The 20,580-nt window shown below is 34.5% G+C and overlaps 2 protein-coding genes across 12 annotated transcripts in view; one reads left to right on the top strand and one right to left on the bottom strand.

The window, feature by feature from the left end:
* The window catches only part of LOC127833809 (uncharacterized), a 104,067-nt gene that overhangs the window by 15,181 nt on the left and 68,306 nt on the right, over window positions 1–20,580 (bottom strand). The gene's annotated exons all lie outside the window — the stretch shown is intronic.
* The window catches only part of LOC127833811 (S-formylglutathione hydrolase-like), a 67,375-nt gene continuing 56,660 nt past the window's right edge, over window positions 9,866–20,580 (top strand). Inside the window, exons 1-7 of one of the 8 annotated variants that reach the window (XM_052359269.1) lie at window positions 9,866–10,049; window positions 10,582–10,670; window positions 11,643–11,741; window positions 13,256–13,380; window positions 13,776–13,840; window positions 14,491–14,644; window positions 16,856–17,023. In XM_052359269.1, the coding sequence (XP_052215229.1) occupies window positions 9,955–10,049; window positions 10,582–10,670; window positions 11,643–11,741; window positions 13,256–13,380; window positions 13,776–13,840; window positions 14,491–14,644; window positions 16,856–17,023 (795 nt within the window). In that variant the 5' untranslated portion in view covers window positions 9,866–9,954. The remainder of the gene's footprint in view (window positions 10,050–10,581; window positions 10,671–11,642; window positions 11,742–13,255; window positions 13,381–13,775; window positions 13,841–14,490; window positions 14,645–16,855; window positions 17,024–20,580) is intronic. The other 7 variants (XM_052359266.1, XM_052359267.1, XM_052359265.1 and 4 more) reach the window with 7 other exon arrangements.

Genomic DNA, 20,580 nt, shown 5'->3' with positions numbered 1-20,580 from the left:
TGTATAGATTTTTTTCATTTGGAATATATTATAGTTCCTTGGCATAACATGGTACATGTGAGGTATTAGAGCTAAGTACATAACATTAGCTAAAGATATGAAATGATTATTAATACATGGGTTTTCATTCATATATCGTTAGGTCATTACTTCAATGTGGTTTAATACCTGTTAATTATCTTGATAAGTATAAGTTTGAACATTATTGACTGTTTGCTATTTTATTCAAGTTCAACCAAACCTAATTGGTATATCAAATCATTATACATATACATTTTTTTTCACAATTTTCACCAATGACCTAATTTAATTTACCATTTTCATCAGGCAAATCACCTGCATCATCGTCCATCAAGAATTCTGTCTCCTCACCTACTTGGAATGGATCCACCTGCTGTTGACAGGGATGTATATTATCATCAAAAAAATATTTTCCAGAAATTATAACGCATTATAAAGGTAACTCGCTTGTATTTTATTAGAAAAACTCTCTCCCTGACCTGTACAAGCACACATTTCGCAGCTAAATCACAGACACTATGGTATCCTTCAAATTTATTATAAGAATAGGCCTTATCAGGAAAGGTTTTGGTTGATGTGTTTATCGTGTATTTACAGGAGTTTCTTCACATTTTTTATAATGATACAATCATACAATATTGAACTATTTATGCATAGTTTTTAAGTTTGCAATTATGGTATGGTGAAATCTACATTTGGATGGCTGAGCACGTAACCAATTGACATGCCGCCGCCCGTCAATCAAGTTCTTATCGAAGAACTGATCTACCAATCAGCGATCGATTAATCGGGCGCGTTAGTTAGCAACGAACTGTCCGCCATTTTATAGACAAGCTATGTTAAGGTTCACTTTTACTTTAGCGAGTTTCTTTTGTTTTCCTCTTAAAAAAGTAGATTAAAAATGGTTAAACGGTGTCGAAGATTAGTTGGTGACATTTAATTTATTTCGTTTCCAAAGTCAAAAAGAGATCTTGAGAAGTGTAAGTGATGTATAAATGCATGCGGTCGTCACCACGAACAACTGAACGTCAACACTGTCAAAGACAATTATAATATATTTTCATCGGATATACTAGCAGATTTAAATAGTTTATGTTATCGATCTGATTATCACATAATATTTTAAGTTTTTTTAATGTTACTAGGTCATTAATATACAGAAGCGAGGTTCATCTGCATTACTTAAAGAGAAATTAAACCCAGCATGAAGCCTAAATTGTGCTGTGTTTTATTACTCTGATAGTAATGCACTTTATTGCCATTATACATGTTATTAGAAGGTGACACGTGGTATATTATATTAATAACGGTATCTACACATGTGCAGACATGTGATGTCACCAATGAACGCTTGTAATCCACCTTTGATATCGAATGCCTAGTTCTCATTTTTTTCAACGAGTTTCGTTTGATTTGTTCGAAAAAAAAAGCGGAAATGAAATAAGGCAAAAACGGCGTGAATAGGTTTCAAACGCGGATATGCGGTCTTGACAAGAGCAAGTGGAAGCTTCAATGTGTAGAATTACCGAGATCACCCTTATGGAGCATTTATTTATTTAAAAAACTGGAAATGTTATGTTAGAAATAACTACGCATTATTAAGTATGAATTATATCACGTGTGCTTGTAGAATAACAGAGAAGATTGGTACCAACTTTGCGTTACTTAACGACATCCCCGTTATAAATCGAGTTTTGTGTGTGTCAGAAACAAGTGAAAACGATTATATGTTTCTATTTTAATAGAATCGAATCGATAAATGCCACATAATAAGATTTATTATTACTGATATAACCAATAAATGCCGAACTTGGGAGAAGTCGGTACCTGCGCCAGCGTCTGATACAGGTAGCTTTACTGAATTTTCCTTCATACAGCGCTACGTTATATATGACAAAAACCAAACTTATTGTGCTGTATTGCACTTTCATTTATAGTGATTGAAAAATGTCCCACAAGCAATGTTTAATATTATTAATATCACTTTTATACGTAATAACATGTGGGATTTTGCTACACTCGGTGTCAGAAAGCGTGTAAAACTTCACTGAAATCCCAGTTTAAAGCGCTATTTCGTGTCAAATACACAAGTGGAAATGTTTCGTAAATAACATGGGTAAATGCCGTTGAAGAGGTGTTAATTTATTGCTAATACCAACATCACACGTAATAACAGGTTCGATTTCGGTCATCGCGCAAGCGTTTGAGAGCGTTATTCATGTACTGAAAAACCCGTTATAATTAGCTGATGTTCTCTATAAACGTATATTTTTTGCTTTCGCAGAAAAACTAAATGACACAAACCCCTTATACAAGTGTCATATGGTGTCAAAAAGTCCATAAAAATAATCCGGATTCTCGCGTTAACCTACATGCAGTATATAGGCAATGAAGCCATTTTGGTGTTAGCTTGTCTAGGTTTGCTACCCGCTGAGCCACGTGGGCGGAGCGATCATAGATCAGGCGTCATGTCAATTCATCTGACATAGAAATGTTAATCAGATACAACCAATTAACGCTCCTTATTTTGCAACAGTACTTAAAGGTTTCGTAGAGAGTAATAACATAGTAATTGTATTTCAAATAACCAAAGTCTTACTCTTAGAGTATTTGACTGGACAGCAAGTGCTCTCTGTAGGATATCTGTGAAGAAATATATCAGGACGCCCTGACAAGAAAGAAATTATGATGTATAAGTCTAAGAATAAAAGATATAATGAAATTGAGATATGAAAGAAACTGTTTAAGCCTGAAAGCACAGGGCTAGTGAAAGTGTATTCTAGCTAATTATAAATAGAAACACACCCAAACCACAAATGCTGAGTTTATTTGAAAGTATAAATATCGTACTTGTTACAGTACAAGGAACTCTTTTCTTAACATTTAACCTGTGTACAATAAATCAAGCAACAATTAGATCATTTTTTTTTTTAATTTATTATGTTTCCTATGTATTGCATCTTCATGTCAAACTGAACCTGGGCACTGCATAGAAAAATACAGATCTCACCTGAATTTAAAAAAGGGAGATAATGACAGACCCTATTTTTGATTATTATTATGTTTAAAATTGGTAGAATATTTTCATATCTGAAACATTTGAAGTTTTAATTTTATCACTTAAGACTTGATAAATGTGAGAGAAGTTTGCTATACAAACTGACTAACTGAGTGAATGACGAACAGACCAACAGAGCAACTCCAATATATATGCTCTCTCAAACTTCATTGTTTGCCAGAGAATAAATATCATCGCAAAATATGAATGTGCTCATATGTAGATCACCATGTAAAGACTGATCAATTCAATATAACCATATTATTTGGATATAGGTGGTCATTTCAAGTATGATATTTACCCAGTATTACAGTCCCTAGAATGGTTGCAATCGTAACAAAATCTGAAAAAAGAAACAAACTCATCTATCTATTGGTATTAATGATTACACTAAGTTATTGTTGCACATTTAATTGCAGACAAAGACATAATCTACCGTTTACGATGTCGATGTATATCGACCTCATATTTATAGGAGTAGGATTATTGCAACTAAAATAGGGTATTGATCTATGGTCACTTCCAACAGCCTTGGTATTGGGCTAGCTCGTTAGCGACGCAGTTAGTGTCTGACTACCACTCTGGAGATCCAGGGTTCAATCCCCTGTCGGAGCTCAGGATGCTTCACTATAATGGCGACGAGGCGAACATAAAGTGGGTGTGTGCTGTTTAATGGTTTCTGGGTGGGCCATGATGATGCAAGACAAGCTGTAGCGGGCGTGTCTGGGCCTTGAAACATTAAGAGGGGAGATAGTGTCGTGATTTATGGTCACTTCCAACAGCCTTGCTATTGGGCAGGCTCTTTAGCGATGCGGTTAGAGTGTTTCACTACCACTCTGGAGGTCGCGGGTTCAATCCCCCGTCGGAGCTCAGGATTTTTTTACCTTAAATTGCTTAATACAATCATACACTTATGAAAACATAACATATGAAATTGTTGTACAGCATTGCATGTAAACAATCCACATCCTTTTCAGTTGATCTGAGTCTGTAGCCATCGCATATGCAAGTTATTTCATTTTTAAGGGACTGCCTGAGACAAAACAAGAAATTAAATGTTTCGTGTCAACTATGTCCATGTCGCAGACATCTTGGAACAATATTCTTATTAATACGCCTGGAGTTTAATGCGTATTCGTGCCACTTACATTTTATTATATATCTTTAATATTAAGTACGTTTTGAATAAATATAATGAAGTTTTTATAAAATATTTGAATATTTAACAGATTGCATACATTAGTTTGAGAACTATGTTTTTGAAGATGAATGATTGCTGGGACGTTGTTAGGTCATTTGAAGTTTCCGGGGACGATCAACTTATTTTCTTTCAGATTGTTTGGAAAGTAAGGATTGTCATTTAACCAGTTATTTATCTCGGTGTAATTGATAGCTTTGTTGATTGAATTGTTCAATACATTAACTGAAAGCATAAGTTATTAACGAGGGAAAAGAGCACATTAAATTCTGCAGTTCGGTGTTAACAAAGACATAATCCGCTGTCAAAAAATCCTATAAACGCCTTTTAACTTTTCAAAGAAGTTATTTTAATCTCATCTTACCAGTTTTTGTACGGATAATTGTCAATTCTAAATTAATAATATGAATGTTCATTTTAGGAGAAAAATCTAATGACACCTGATACCACTAAGAAATGTCTTAATCTGTTTTTATTGTCTAATCCTTCTTTAGCTGAAACAGTTAATGTCATTCCAGGTTTTAGTGACCACTGCATCCCTTTTGTTGAAATTTTATCTTCTGCTAGAATAAATTGGAAAGAGAAACGGAAGATTCTTCTGTTTGACAAGGATAACTGGTCCGAAATTAAAACTGGTTTAATTCATTTTATAAATGTAAACAATATTAATGATATGAATGTCAAGACGCTCTGGGACAATTTCAAAGTCTGTCTTTACACACTTATTGAAAAAATACATACCAACTAAAACTGTTTCTGGCAAGCAGCATCTACCATGGCTGAATTCCTGCATTAAAAAGCTAATGAAGAAACGTGACCGGACTTATAGCAAAATGAAAAAGACTAAAAATTACACTTTACTTCCCAAAATTAAGATCAGATCACAAATACAAAAGAAAAGTCGTAATTCTTATTGGGACTACATGAACAACATAATATGTGATGAAACAGAACATAAACATGGGACAACTAAATGTTTTAGGGGTTCATAAAATGCTTAAAAATGACTCCTGTGGTGTAGCACCTTTGAGGGATGATGGGGTCTTAAAATCTAACCCCAAAGAAAAAGCTGAAGTCCTATATAAACAATTTTCTTCCGTTTGTACTAATGCCACAAACAGCTCATATCAAGATCTTGGTAATAGCTTGTATAAAAACATGCCATCAATTAATATTACGGTAAATGGTGTTAAGAAACTCCTACTCAAACTGAACCCTTACAAGGCCGCAGGGCCAGATCAAATCAAACCCATAATCTTGCGGGAATGTGCAAATGAAATCGTACCTATCTTTACAATACTCTTTAACAAATCACTTATTTCTGGTTCTGTCCCTTCTGACTTGTCCATGGCTTTTGTAACTCCTATCTTTAAAAAAGGTGAAAAGTACAAACTAGTAATTATAGACCAGTCTCATTAACATGTATTGCCTGTAAATTGCTGGAACATATCGTTGTAAGTAACATTTTAGACCATCTTGACAACTTTAATATCCTGGTGGACAACCAACATGGTTTTCGTGCCCGGCGGTCTTGCGAACCCCAACTTTTGGGTTTTATCCATGACTTAGCTTCTACCATGCAGAGAGACCAGATGGATGTTGCCATCGTGGATTTTAGCAAAGCCTTTGATGTTGTTCATCACGGTATATGGCCAGCATTAATCAATGCTACATTACTGGAAGCATGCTCATGCTGTCAGATATATCATTAGGGCTTAGCTCCATAGAGGATTGGATGTGGGAAAATTATTGGACAATTTAGTAACATTACTGCACTTGATTAAATCAGTTTTAAACAGGTGTGAGGAAATAAAAGTGTGTTGGCTTTAGTTTAAATAGGAGGTTGCTTTACATGTTTTGTTTGTTAATGGATTGACTTGAACATCCCAGTTGTTCAAAAAAACGTGTGTCCTGGGGACTCTCAATTGGTTTCAAATAGGCGTCATTCAAATTTATGCGTACAAACAGGGCTCAACATTAACGGTTGTCCTATTGCCCCTGGCAAGTAAAAGTTGGGTCCGGGCAAGTTATTTTATAATCTAGTTGTCCTCCCAGGCAAGTGCTAAAAAGAACAAAGAGCATGTAATTAAGACTTTCATTAGACTTCATTGTAGTAATAATTTTGTTAAATGTTCAAAAATAAAAAAGGTTTTGTGGTGTATCATTTTGATCTTTATTAAAAAATATAAGGTTTACAGTTAATGTGATATTTCATGTTTGGGCAAGCGGCTTTACGTTCAGGGAAGTAGATTTTCTATGTTTGTTTTTCGGTTAATGTTGAGCCCTGACAAATACGCATGATTAAGTGTTTCCGAGAGCGTCGTGACCACAGATTAAAACTGGAATAGACTTATATTGGTTTTTAATAACTAAACCAACAATTATAGTGTTATTTTATATTCATTCTTTATTTGAATAGATGTTTGCTGAACATTCGAAGATGTGTGCACAATTCATTGGGACTCCTACTTTTTACTTCATGACTCCTACTTTTCAAGTGAGGAGTCCTTTGACTCCTGTTTTAAAATCCTAGTGAGACCCTGTCTAATCATATTTGTCTGTCGGGACTTTTGCTACTGAGATCATTTTTTGAATTATCAAAACTAATGTTTGGGAATTTAACATCCCCAAAACTGTCAGGTATTGGTTTAATGTGACAATATGAATGCAACGAATAAAAGTAACAGTAGAATGGTAATAAAGCTTAATCTTAGATAGTCTTTCAATAAATCACAATCCCTTTAGTTTCACCAAATACCCTCATGTGTTTTAAAAATACAGCTGTTAAAAGATACTTTAAAATAATGCATTGATGGTCGGGTACAGGTTTGCAATCTGTTACTAGTGTATAGGGTCAAATGTTTCAATGAATATTAAAAATCTTTGGGAAAAAACACACCATATGGTACAAATTACTTTAACATGTGTTTCACTGTAAACTGTTTGGTGAAACCATTGTCTATTACTGGTATACATATTTATAAATGCAATGGTCAATTTTCTTAGGGCATTCGTCTGCAAGGTTTTATGACCTTAATCTGGCTGTTAAAAAAAAGACCAAACATGATCGAGATGTCATCAGATAAGTGCAACATGGCAGAATTCTGTTAAAAGTTACACACAAAAATTATTTCTGCTAAAAAATAATTTTGAGTGTTCGAAAACTTACAGTTATTATGTGAATGTAATAGTTTTTTCCGAATGCCTGGATACGAGTAAAACTTAACACTTGTTAGATGGATAAATAGTTTTACTATATGGTTAATAGTTTTCTGATAAACCTCTACTGTTTGTTTTTGTCCTGAGCCTTTTTCTCAACAGTACAAATTATTTTAACATGTTTTTCACTGTAAACTGTTTAATGAAACCATTGTCTATTACTGGTATACATATTTATAAATGCAATGGTCAATTTTCTTAGGGCATTCGTCTGCAAGGTTTTATGACCTTAATCTGGCTGTTAAAAAAAGAGCAAACATGATCGAGGTGTCATCAGATAAGTGCAACATGGCAGAATTCTGTTAAAAGTTACACATAAAAAATTATTTCTGCTAAAAAATAATTTTGAGTGTCCGAAAACTTAGAGTAATTATGTGAATGTAATAATCTTTTCCGAATGCCTGGATATGAGTAAAACTTAACACTTGTTAGATGGACAAATAGTTTTACTATATGATTAATAGTTTTCTGTTAAACCTCTACTGTTTGTTTTTGTCCTGAGCCTTTTTCTCACCAGTTTAGAAATATGACCTATACCTTTGAAATGAAAATTTGAGAATCATTTGTTTTTTTAATTATGGAAAAAAATAATAATTTATAACTCTTGAACAAATATAGATATCCTTAAATAAAGCAGATAATTATAACCATATACAGATCATTTAATTGGATATTAAAATTACAAAACAGTTGATTTCTATAATTTAACAGGTCCATTTCCAAACATGTAAAATGACAATATCACATGAGTTTGGGACAGAAAAGACTTTTTGATATTGTGAATATGACCATAATAATGGTTATACAATTAGCCCCCCCCCCCTCAGCTTTGTTGTCAAAATAAAGTTTAACTTGAAGTACTTGTGACCCATTGATTTCTTTAAAATCCTATTGTTTAAAAACATATACATACTTTAGGACAAATCTTTTTGAATACTAACAAGAAATATCTTTAAAAGAGATATTTGGCATTATATACATAAACCTGACTTTAAAATAATTCAATGGAGAACATTAATGTGTTTAATTTATTTAATGAAAAAGATTTAAGTATTGTTGTGTACTTTTTACACTTAATAGTCACATATCCACCGCATAAAATGTGTGTTAAGAAGCGCATGTATATTGAACTACGTAATAGCGTTCGCAGACTCACACTGTCTTATTTATAGCAAACTGGCAATGTTGTAGCCTTTTCGTGTTTCAGCAAAGATGTTCAGACAGACTGACCGCGTACCTCACACATGTGTGGCTTTTTTATTTATATTTTCTCTCTGATAGGCGTTTTTTGTTTGAATTAATTATTTTTATTTTTTTAGCAGTCACATAAACAACCAAGCTATGTAATATGGAATTTTACACCCATTATTGCTGCTTTTTCCTGTATTTGCGCGATGATTATCTGAGATATTAACTCCATGACGCTACATTCTCAAATCTTTTTCTATAAAGAAGGAATGTAGTTGGCAATTGTTAATAGTTGTATTTGATCGTTCGTCAAAAAGTTGTAACTCTGTTACTCTTGTATCTTCAATGCAATTGAGTAATTAAATAGTAATTAAATTGAATGCGTTTTAGTTCTCTTTTATTATTGTTTAATTTGAGTTACAATGCTATGACGTTAAATTTTATTTACACTTAAATGTATTATGAATATTGCTGGGCCAAGTGTGAGGTTGAGCGCTCTATAACCAGGTTTAAACCCCCATTGCTTTGCATTGACCGTTCCAAGGCGGTGACTCCAGCTTTATTCATATTGTGTGTTTATGTTGGTTTGTATTATGCTGTATTGTGCTGTTTTGTACTGTTTGGGCAATCGGTCACTTGCCTTAAATAAAGGACCAATTAAATGTTTTAATGAAAATTCAATACTGCTCCAGCAGCTGGAGTTTCACTTCTTTATATTGTTATAAAACCATTTCCATTCTAGCAAAGACACTATACTATTTCAGTGGTTTTGTCTTGCAATACAAGACAAATGGCATTTACCGATAGGTTTTCATTAATTTCTTTCTTAAATGTGTGTTTTTTTTATATTTTGAAAGCAATACTGTTAACAATAAAGTTAACAACATATTATGGCATTCATTGATACTAAGTACATTCCGTTTTCCCCTGACGATTTACTGACCCTAAAAGTCTTTGGGAATAGAGGATTACACTTACTGGTCCTTCTTAATTGTAACTCAACCAAAATGTGTATCGATGTTGTATATTAACATAATTGAGTAGTCGTTACTTCCCTACACTTGACAGTGTTACATGTATATCCTATACTATAAAGACATTGTGATGTTGGTATTGTTTGGGGGCATTATGCTCAAATCAGCCAATTGAATGAATGGAGTGTTTTCATTTGGGTTCTGTTGGCGTTATGTAAAGGTCTTCTAAGGTGAAAAGCTGGATCAAACAGATACACTGAAAAATATAGCTGTGACAGACTGATCATTAATGTTTCATGTTTATTTTCAGTACTTCGAAAATGACTGCCATAACACAGGTGTCCAGTAACAAAATGTTTGGAGGTTTTCAAAAGGTCTATAGCCATGAGAGGTATAATTAAGAAAAAGGTGATATTTATATGAATAAACCAACTGATTGATTTATTTTTTTATTTAAAGAGAGACATTGTTACAAGTAAACATGCATATTATGTTTTACTTGCATAACCAATATTGGTAAATTTAGTGTATACATTTTGATTATGTTGAAACTTTATAATTATTGGAAAAGTCTTATAATACTAGTACCATGCCATTTAGTGCTGGCTGTCCAAACTTGAAGTATAAGGTTTTTCAGCAACATAAAAACATTTCGAGTCAACTGAAGCTTATGTTTTATGTTCCTATACCGCTTTGCCACTTTATTTACAAGTGTACAACATATTGTGCTGATTCATTTGGCCAGTAGTTTAAACAAACACACACTTCTTATTAAAATGAACTTGAACATTAAAATTTATTTTTGACATATAAATAAAGTATATACGATAAGGAAAAAAGGTATGGATTGTGCATGTGCGCATATACTTTATGCTTAACAAATTCAAGAGTGTTTGTATGTTGAGTTTTTCATTATCTTGCAGCACTGAATGTAAATGCACCATGAAGTTTGGTGTGTACATCCCACCACAAGCAGAGGTCAAGAAATGTCCTGTACTCTATTGGCTCTCTGGTAAGAATGGTCCTGTCATTTGAATAAGTTATTTGCCATTTCTTTGCAAAAGAAATATAAAACCAGAAATGCAGTAAGATGGAGGTATCTTGTATTCTCCATTTAATGATCAGGAGTTAAACTGCCACATGTTATGATATAGAAGTTTAATGTTTCTTTTATACCTAATGATAAAATATGACATTTCTGCAGTGAAATTACAGCAGTGAAAATAACACAATTGTTCTTTTCACCTGTCAAAAGAACACATTTTCGAAATTCCTTTTTCTGTTTTTAGATTATCATATCAAGATGTACTTCCCTTGTTTATATCCTTGTTTATATTTTTTGTATGATCACGAGTGAAATAAAATCGATATTCCACCGAATTCAACACATTTTCTTTTAATTTTATGCTTTTTTAACCGTTTATTTAGATTGAAAAGAGTTTAACTGAAGAATTTTCCTTGAATGATGACATTATTTTGTCAACAAAATGACGTCATTTCGTCAACACAATGACATCATTTCAATGTATTGAGGCATGCCACGGTTGAGAGGGTCACTTTTCATCGAAAGGAAAATAATTATTAATTATTATTTTGAAAAAGAGCATAAAAGAAACAAAAAATTTGTTTATGTCAGTGTAAGATCGTTTGTTATTTCCCTCGTGATCATAGACAAATATGTGCCACTCGTGAAAATTTATTTTCTATGATTACTCGTAAAATAACAAACGATCTTACACTGACATGAACAAATGTCCTCTATTTCTTCCAACAGTTTATTTCCAAAAGCACCTTGATTTGATAATACTTGGTCAATAAAAATGTGTCCACAAGCAGCAGAAAGTATTGAGTGGTTCCGCAGAATTTAGTGTTTAAAGCAAGTTTTATCCCAGTAAAGAAAAAAACAATTTAATTAAAACTTAAGCCCTGCTTTAATAGTTTAAACTGATGATCAACTGGGTCCATGCTGTTTGTGTACTTACAGGTCTTACTTGCACTGAGCAGAACTTTGTGTCTAAGGCTGGTGCCCAGCGTGTCGCTGCAGAGAAAGGAATCATCTTGGTTGCGCCGGATACCAGTCCACGTGAGTCCTGACTTGAGGCATGGCGTACATGTTCAAATTAAATTGCTAAACCTTTTATGATCAGTCTATATTTATAATCCAACTTTGTGCGTCATCACCCTTAAGCTTATTACCATTTTTGATTCAGCACTTTTTTCCGCGGTCTTTATGAAACTTGGACAGACTGATAATCTTGAAAATATCTATGCCATCTTAAAATTTTGGCTGTGTGTCCAAAAACAAGGTAACCAGTTCAAATCCTAGAAAAACTTGTTGCTGCTCTAGAAGTCACATTAATGACCAAATCTTGATTTAACTTTGTCAGAATGTTCACCTTGACAATCTCAAGGTCAAGTTTGAATTCTGGGTCAAGTGCGGTAAAAAAAGAAGGTTTCCTGTTCAAATGAAATAAAAATCTTGTTACTTACAAACCTTGTTACCTATAGCTGTAGAAACTACACTTAAGGCCCAACCTTAATGAAACTTTGTCAGAATGTTTATCTTGACAATATCTAAACCAAGTCCAGATCTGGGTCAAATGGGGACAAAAACTAATTACGTAATTAAGTTTACAACAATTGATGCACATTGAAATCAGGTGAGGGCTTCAGGGTCATGATGGCTCTTTTTTTACTAAATTTTGATCAAGGCTTAATATCCATTTTAAGGACCAAAATATTGACAACATTGATGTCCATCAAAGATATCAAGCCAGCGAATTTCCTTGTAATTGATTTAACAAGATGTGAAAAGTCTTTCATCAGCGATAATGTATTATCAACAGTTATGGTGAATTATTGATGTTACAGGAGAGTGACCAGTCAATCAACAGTTATGGTGAATTATTGACGTTACAGGAGATTGACCAGTCAATCAACAGTTATGATGAATTATTGATGTTACAGGAGAGTGACCAGTCAATCAACAGTTATGATGAATTATTGATGTTACAGGAGAGTGACCAGTCAATCAACAGTTATGGTGAAGTATTGACGTAACAGGAGAGTGACCAGTCAATCAACAGTTATGATGAATTATTGATGTTACAGGAGATTGACCAGTCAATCAACAGTTATGGTGAATTATTGATGTTACAGGAGATTGACCGGTCAATCAACAGTTATGGTGAATTATTGATGTTACAGGAGGTTGACCAGTCAATCAACAGTTATGGTGAATTATTGATGTTACAGAAGGTTGATCAGTCAATCAACAGTTATGGTGAATTATTGACGTTACAGGATATTGACCAGTGAATCAACAGTTATGGTGAATTATTGATGTTACAGGAGAGTGACCAGTCAATCAACAGTTATGATGAATTATTGACGTTACAGGAGATTGACCAGTGAATCAACAGTTATGGTGAATTATTGATGTTACAGGAGATTGACCAGTCAATCAACAGTTATGATGAATTATTGATGTTACAGGAGAGTGACCAGTCAATCAAGAGTTATGATAATGAATTATTGATGTTACAGGAGAGTGACCAGTCAATCAAGAGCTATGATAACGAATTGTTGGTGTTACAGGAGGTGTAAACATTGAGGGTGAAGATGATAGCTGGGACTTTGGGTCTGGTGCAGGCTTCTATGTGGATGCCACAGAGGAGAAATGGAAGACCAACTATCGCATGTATTCATATGTTACAAAGGAGGTAGGCAAGATTTGTATCAAAACCCTTTTATGAAATTTTTATCTGAATGTTTAAGTGTCTTTATTTTGTAAGACAATACAATTGTCCATTTTTTTCTGTATCATGCTTATGTTCAGTTTAATAAAAATTGAAAAAATAAATGTAAATCTTCACAAATGTTTACAATTCATAGATGAAATGTGTGAAAAAATACTAATACTCTAATACAACTACAAAATAGCAAAACCTTCATAAATATTCAAAACAATCTCAATGAAAGCCATTTAGTTTCAGACATCTTGCATCTAATCATTCTACTTAAAATCTTTATACATTGTAAATGTGAATGTTCGAAAAACAATAATGTTCTCTAATATTTGTTTGCTGGCAATTCATATATATGTTCTTTGTTTTAGTTGCCAGACGTTATAAATGCTAATTTTAGCAGTTTGCCAGACAAAATGTCCATATTTGGTCATAGGTATGTACACAGCAGTTCAACTTGAAATGATTAATTGCTATCAAATGATAATCCAAATGGCAAATTTAGCACAGTTCTTTTCCTCAAAATGAGGACCAAATGCTCCCTTTCAAGATGTGAACGATTTTCCATCTCAGGATGTTATCCTCTTATGGAAATGTCTCCAATACAAGAACATTTTCCTTTTTCAAGTGCAAAATTGAAGGAAGGGAGATTGATCTTATGGGCAAAACAACATCTCATGGTGGATAAGGATCCATGCTTATATTTTAGCTCACCTAAGCACATAATGCTAATTGAGCACTTTAAGAGCCCATATGTTTGTGGGTCCATCCTAAAGGACCTCTTGTTAAGCTAAACTTTTCTCTGGTCTGAGCAATCCTTCTCACCCATTTGTCAGCGAAAACGTTTTGCTCTGGTTAAGGTAAACATGCAAAATCAAGGTTCAATACCCATCCTTGCCACATAACGACAACATGCAAGTAGATTGGTGTCTGATTCAAGTAGTACAGTTGCCATTTGCTGGTACTGTGTACACATTGTACAAGTTAACCATGTTCATCCAGTATCAATGTTAATAGGTTAAGTGACTGCCATGATGTGACTGAGATTCTGCTATAAAAAAATCCTATAAATAATTGCTGTTCCAGTATTGGAGGTCATGGGGCACTCATCTGTGCACTGAAGAATCCGGGCAAATTCCAGTCAATGAGTGCTTTTGCCCCTATCTCCAACCCAACCAAAGCACCGTGGGGAATCAAAGCTTTCACAGGATATCTTGGAGGGGACAAGTCTAAATGGCAGGTAAGCAGTGAGTGAATTTCACATTATCTTTACCCATACAAGACCTTTCCAATACTTGCAAGAACTAATGATTAATGTAAGGCACATTGTGATTTAAATCATGTTTGACCTATTTAAGGATGATCGATCAATCGATTAACAAGGCGTTGACAGGAAAATCGAATGGAACAACTGTGGTGGTATATAGATTTTCATTAGAGATTCAGTAATTCCAAGTGACCAATTTTTAGCTCACCTGAGCACAACATGCTCATGGTGAGCTTTTGTGATCACTTTTTGTCCATCGTCCGTTGTCCGTTGTGCGTTGTACGGCATCAACATTTGCCTTGTTAACTCTCTAGAGGCCACATTTATTGTCCAATCTTCATGAAATTTGGTCAGAAGATTGGTTTTAATGATATCTTGGATGGGTTCAAAAATGATTACGTTTGCTTGAAAAACATGGCTGCCAAGGGGCAGGGCATTTTTTCTTAAAGAGCTATATATGGCCATAGTAAAATCTTGTTAACACTCTAGAGGCCACATTTATTGTCTGATCTTCATAAAACATGGTGAAAAGATTTATCCCAATAATATCGTGGACGAGTTTGAAAATGATGCCGGTTGGTTGAAAAACATGGCCACCAGGGGGCGGGGCATTTTTCCTAAAATGGCTATATTAAAACCTTGTTAACACTCTAGAGGCCACATTTATTTTCCGATCTTCATGAAACTTGCTCAGAAGATTTGTCCCACTGATATATTGGATGAGTTCAAAAATGGTAATCTTTGCTTAAAAAACATGGCTGCCAAAGGGCGAGGCATTTTTCCTAATGTGGCTCTATATGGCTATAGGAAAATCTTGTTAACACTCTAGAGGCCACATTTATTGTCTAATCTTCATGAAATTTGGTCAGAAGATTCATCCCAATAATAACTTGGACGAGTTCGAAAATGATGCCGGTTGGTTGAAAAACATGGCCGCCAGGGGCGGGGCATTTTTCCTTATATGTCTATAGTAAAACCTTGTTAAAACTCTAGAGGCCAATTTATCGTCCAATCTTGATGAAATATGTTCAGAAGATTTGTCTTAATGATATCTTGGATGAGTTCAAAAATGGTTACGTTTGCTTGAAAAACATGGCCCCCAAGGGGCGGGGCATTTTTCCTTATATGGCTATATAAGGTTATAGTAAAATCTTGTTAACACTCTAGAGGCCACATTTATAGTCCGATATTCATGAAACTCGGTCAGAAGATTCATCCCAATAAAATATCTTGGACGATTTTCAAAAATGATGCCGGTTGGTTGAAAAACATGGCCACCACGGGGGCGGGGATATTTTCCTTGTATAGCTATAGTAAAACCTTGTTAACACTCTAGAGGTCACATTTATTTTCCTATCGTCATGAAACTTGGTCAGAAGATTTGTCCCAATTATATCTTGGACGAGTTCGAATATGGTTTTGGTTGCTTTAAAAACCTGGCTACCAGGGGCGGGGCATTTTTCCTTATATGGCTATATATGGCTATAGTTAAGCCTTGTTAACACTATAGAGGCCACATTTATTGTCCAATCTTCATGAAATTTGGTCAGAAGATTGGTCTAAATGATATCTTGGATGAGTTTGAAAATAATTATGTTTGCTTGAAAAAAAAGGCTTCCAAGGGGCGGGGCATTTTTCCTTATATGGCTCTAGTAAAATCTTGTTAACACTCTAGAGGACACATTTACTTTCCAATCTTCATGAAACTTGGTCAGAAGATTCATCGCGATAATATCTTGAACGAGTTCAAAAATGATGCCGGTTGGTTGAAAAACATAGCTGCCAGGGGGCGGGGCATTTGTCCTTATATATATATATATATATATATATATATATATATGGCTATAGTAAAGCCTTGTCAACACTCTAGAGGCCACATTATTTTCCGATCTTCGTGAAACTTGGTCAGAAGATTTGTCCCAATAATATCTTGTTATCTCAGGTAAGCAACTTTGGGCCTTTCAGGCCCTCTTGTTTATATTATTCAATCTATTTACATACATTGTCATGGTCACCATTATTATTGCAGTTGTTATCATGACACTTATCATGATCATCAAAGCATTGTGATTTTGCTCATCATCATCATTATCATCATCATGTATAAAAATACCAATATATCAAAGGTTAATAAAGCAAATAAAATGGCTTGTCATTTCAAGTGTTTAATGTATTTGTCCACAGGAGTATGATGCCACAGAACTGGTGAAGAAGTACACTGGTCCTGCCCTTAATATGCTTGTTGACCAGGGAAAGGCAGACAACTTCTATGTGAAAGGACAACTCCTGCCTGACAATCTGTCAGCTGAATGTGCGTCCAACAATGTGCCAATCAATCTGAGGATACATGAGGTAACCTTGTAGTTATTTTGTTTTTACAACCTTTAAAGTTTTAAAGTTTAAGTTAAAGAAATAAATTGTACAATCTGTACCACTACAAATATTGCCTTGCATAAAATAATTCATAGAGGTAATTCTTGTGCTATGCTGCCTGTCTCTGTTGCTTTATTTTTACTATGCCCCACTTAGAAATATTAGGAGTATCCTGCTGTGAAACTACCCGCCATACAGCTTGTCAAGTTCTCAAGGTGCTTGTTAGATGAAATGTAAACCAATTTGTTTCTGCATGCTACATAGAGAATTCTTTGACAAACAATCATGCAAATTTGAGGTCAAAAGGTCAAGGTCATGGGTGTCACTTTTGATTCAAGAAGTCCAGTTTCCATATCCTGGGGAAGGCAAAACCTTTCATTCTACTTTTTTTTCTTGCAACTGTAGTTAGTAACACTATTTAAAGCACTTAGAGCTTTAACCCATTTAAGCCTAGCGTCTAGAAAAAAGGCCTTGGCAAACAGCGTAAACCCAGATGAGACGCCGCATGATGCAGTGTCTCATAACGGTCTGCGCTGTTTGCTTAAAGGAATTTCTGTAAAAAATATTCTAAATATAGAAATGAATATTATAGACATCCCTAATTTTGGAAATAAATTGATCCAATTTAGAAGGATGGGAGAGTCCACTAGGCATATAGGGGTTAATATTAGCTTATTTGATGAGATTGTTTGAAAAATGCATAAATCTGTGAACAAGCCGCTTAAACGTATGGTCATTTGTGTGCTGATAAATCTTTAGTAAAGGATAGCCAGTATCAATCTTGAGATCAATATAGCAAGAAAAGTCAAGGTCACTCGTGGAAAGCAATATTTCAACATCATTTAACAATTGCACATTTGATTGACACTTTGCTTCCCTTAGAAACTGAAACTTTTTTGAAACTTGCTAATTTAATGAAACGCCTATTTATATAATAATATTCAATGGCGTTGTAAAAAAAAATATATATGTACATAAAATTGATAAAAAAAGAGGTATTGATAATATTATGCAGCATTAATTAAAGGATTAATGATCTAAAAATGTGTGATATAAATAATAATGCTGTAAGGAACTTAAGCAATAAAACAATACCGGCTACACTATTAAAACACAGTAAAAGTGAAATATTATGTAATAAATTGATATAACTAGAGTTAAGACAATAATTATAATGATAATATGAGCAAATATTTGGCAACATAAAGACAGTGTTTTTCATTAACTAAAAGGATACGTAAAAGGATATTTCTGCACTCTGGCTGTCGGATCCCGCAGCTTCCGGTCACCAGTCATACTTAAGGACACTTCTTTTGGGTTTTAACCTTATTTGAACTATCGTGACTACAAGTCACAAATAGGCTGACCAAGTGTGACTACAAGCCACAACTTGAAGGTTAAAATTACAGTGTGACTATAAGACACAACTAGAAGGCCTAAGCATGACTAAAAAACAGCTGGTTTATGTAATTCAATCATTTAGCAAAGAAGCCCTTATGATTCTTGATTACCAGTCACTTGTACAATAAATATCCTTTTCGAGCAAAGAAGCCCGCACAATTCTTTAATTGCTTGGTCCTATGAGTCCTAGTGACAAATAAGCCTGCACAACTGAGTCTCGATTATTTTTTTAAATCACAGGTATTTAAATTAAAATAGGGTGTAAAAGTCTCTGAAGAGAAATGTTTTCAAATTCCTTGTGAAAATGTTTATTGATGCGGAAGTCCGGATGCTCGATGGAAGGTCATTCCACAGTTTCGGACCAACAACTCCGAAACTCCTGTCCATGAAAGTTTTTCTCTTTGTGCGTTTCACATCATAACATCCGTCATACGAGACGGTAGATCGTAGGACACGTGCTGGTACTTTCTCTTTTAAAAGTTCTGTAAGGTATTTTGGCGCGTTACCAACAGAACAATTATACATGAAGTTCAGTAATTTGAATGTTATCCTAGCCTTTACTGGTAGCCAGTGTAGTTCATACAAGGCATCTTTTGAACTGTCATATTTCTGTCGGCCGAGTACCAATTTGGCACACATGTTTTGGATACGTTGCATTTTGTTTATTTCGCATTAAGCTGTTCCATACAAGATGAGATTACAAAAATCCAGATGGGATATTACCAAAGACAAAACGAGTATTTCTGTTGCTTCTTTTGTTAAGTATTTCCTTATGTTTTTGATTATAAGGTAGTTGTACATGGCTGTACGGCACTCAATTTTGATGTGTTCTTTAAAATTTAGTGTTTCGTCTAAATATGCACCCAAATACCGTATGCATTTTTCTGCTTTAACAGTGTCACCAGCAATATATATTTCTTTAGATTGACATTTATTTAATTGGGGTCTACTACTGAACATGATGAATTCCGTTTTTGATGCGTTCATTTTCAGTTTATTCTCGTTCATCCAGTTGTTAATAACGAGTGCACAACTTTCAAGTTCTTAAATGGCAGTTCTTTCAACAGAAGAAGATGTAGGTTTGAATCGCTTGTTTGCGGTGTGGTCGTCTGCAGAACCGTAGACTTTGATGGAGGGAGGAACGACATCAAACAGTGTTCCAGCGTACGTCAGGTAGAGCCATGGACCAAGACAACTACCCTGGGGGACACTACACTCCAAAGAACGTGCCGCCGATAAAGCTGAATTAACACTTCTGCGACAGCTTCTTTGACGAAGATACGAGTCTATCCAGTTTAGTGCCGTGCCACATGCACCGTATTGTTTTTGCAACACGTCTAGTAGAATGTCATGATCGACTGTATCGAGTATACTTCAAGTATATCATTGACTAGTCTAAGTAAAGCAGATTCACAAGAATGGAATTGTCTGTAGGCTGACTGATTTTTTGGAAGGAGATTGTTTTCATTTACGTGTATATTGAGTCTAAACAGAGCAGCCTTTTCAATCACTTTCGATATAAATGATAAGTTGCTCACTGGTCTATAGCTGGCATAACTCAGGTCTAGTCCAATTTTCTTAAGAAGTGGTCTTACTATTGCCTGTTTAAATTTTGAAGGAAAAACTCCTTGACTCAGAGAGAGATAAACCAATTTTGTCACGAACGGTAGTAACTCGTTTAAAAATGATTTTAGTACTCTTGTTGGCAATGCATCTAGTTCGCATGATTTCGTTTGAAGATGATTGATGATCGTTTTCATTTCATCTTGGGTTAGATCCTCGAACATACCGAAACATGGTACTTCCTTGTGATCGGGTGTGAATTTTTCGAAACTTGCAAGGGCATCTCGAATTTCGTTAATTTTATCCAGGAAGTGATCGGCAAAATTTTCAGCTATCGCGGTGTCGCTTTCACCTTCCGGCATAGGGTTATCAGTATTTTTTCCTGTTAATTCTGATACAAACTTGTAGAGTTTTTTAGAATCTCCGTGAAAATCAATTACTTTTTGACTAAGCGATCGTTTCTTCTCTGCATTCAACTCGAAAGTGTATTTATTTCTGGCATTTTTGAAAAGTTCATATTGGTCTGGTTGTTTGTATTTTCTCCACATGCGTTCCAGTTTGCGTGTTTTACG

The sequence above is a fragment of the Dreissena polymorpha genome, chromosome 6 (assembly GCF_020536995.1).
Source record: "Dreissena polymorpha isolate Duluth1 chromosome 6, UMN_Dpol_1.0, whole genome shotgun sequence".
Classification (NCBI taxonomy): Eukaryota; Metazoa; Mollusca; class Bivalvia; order Myida; family Dreissenidae; genus Dreissena; species Dreissena polymorpha.
This window is presented reverse-complemented; position numbering and strand designations above follow the sequence as displayed.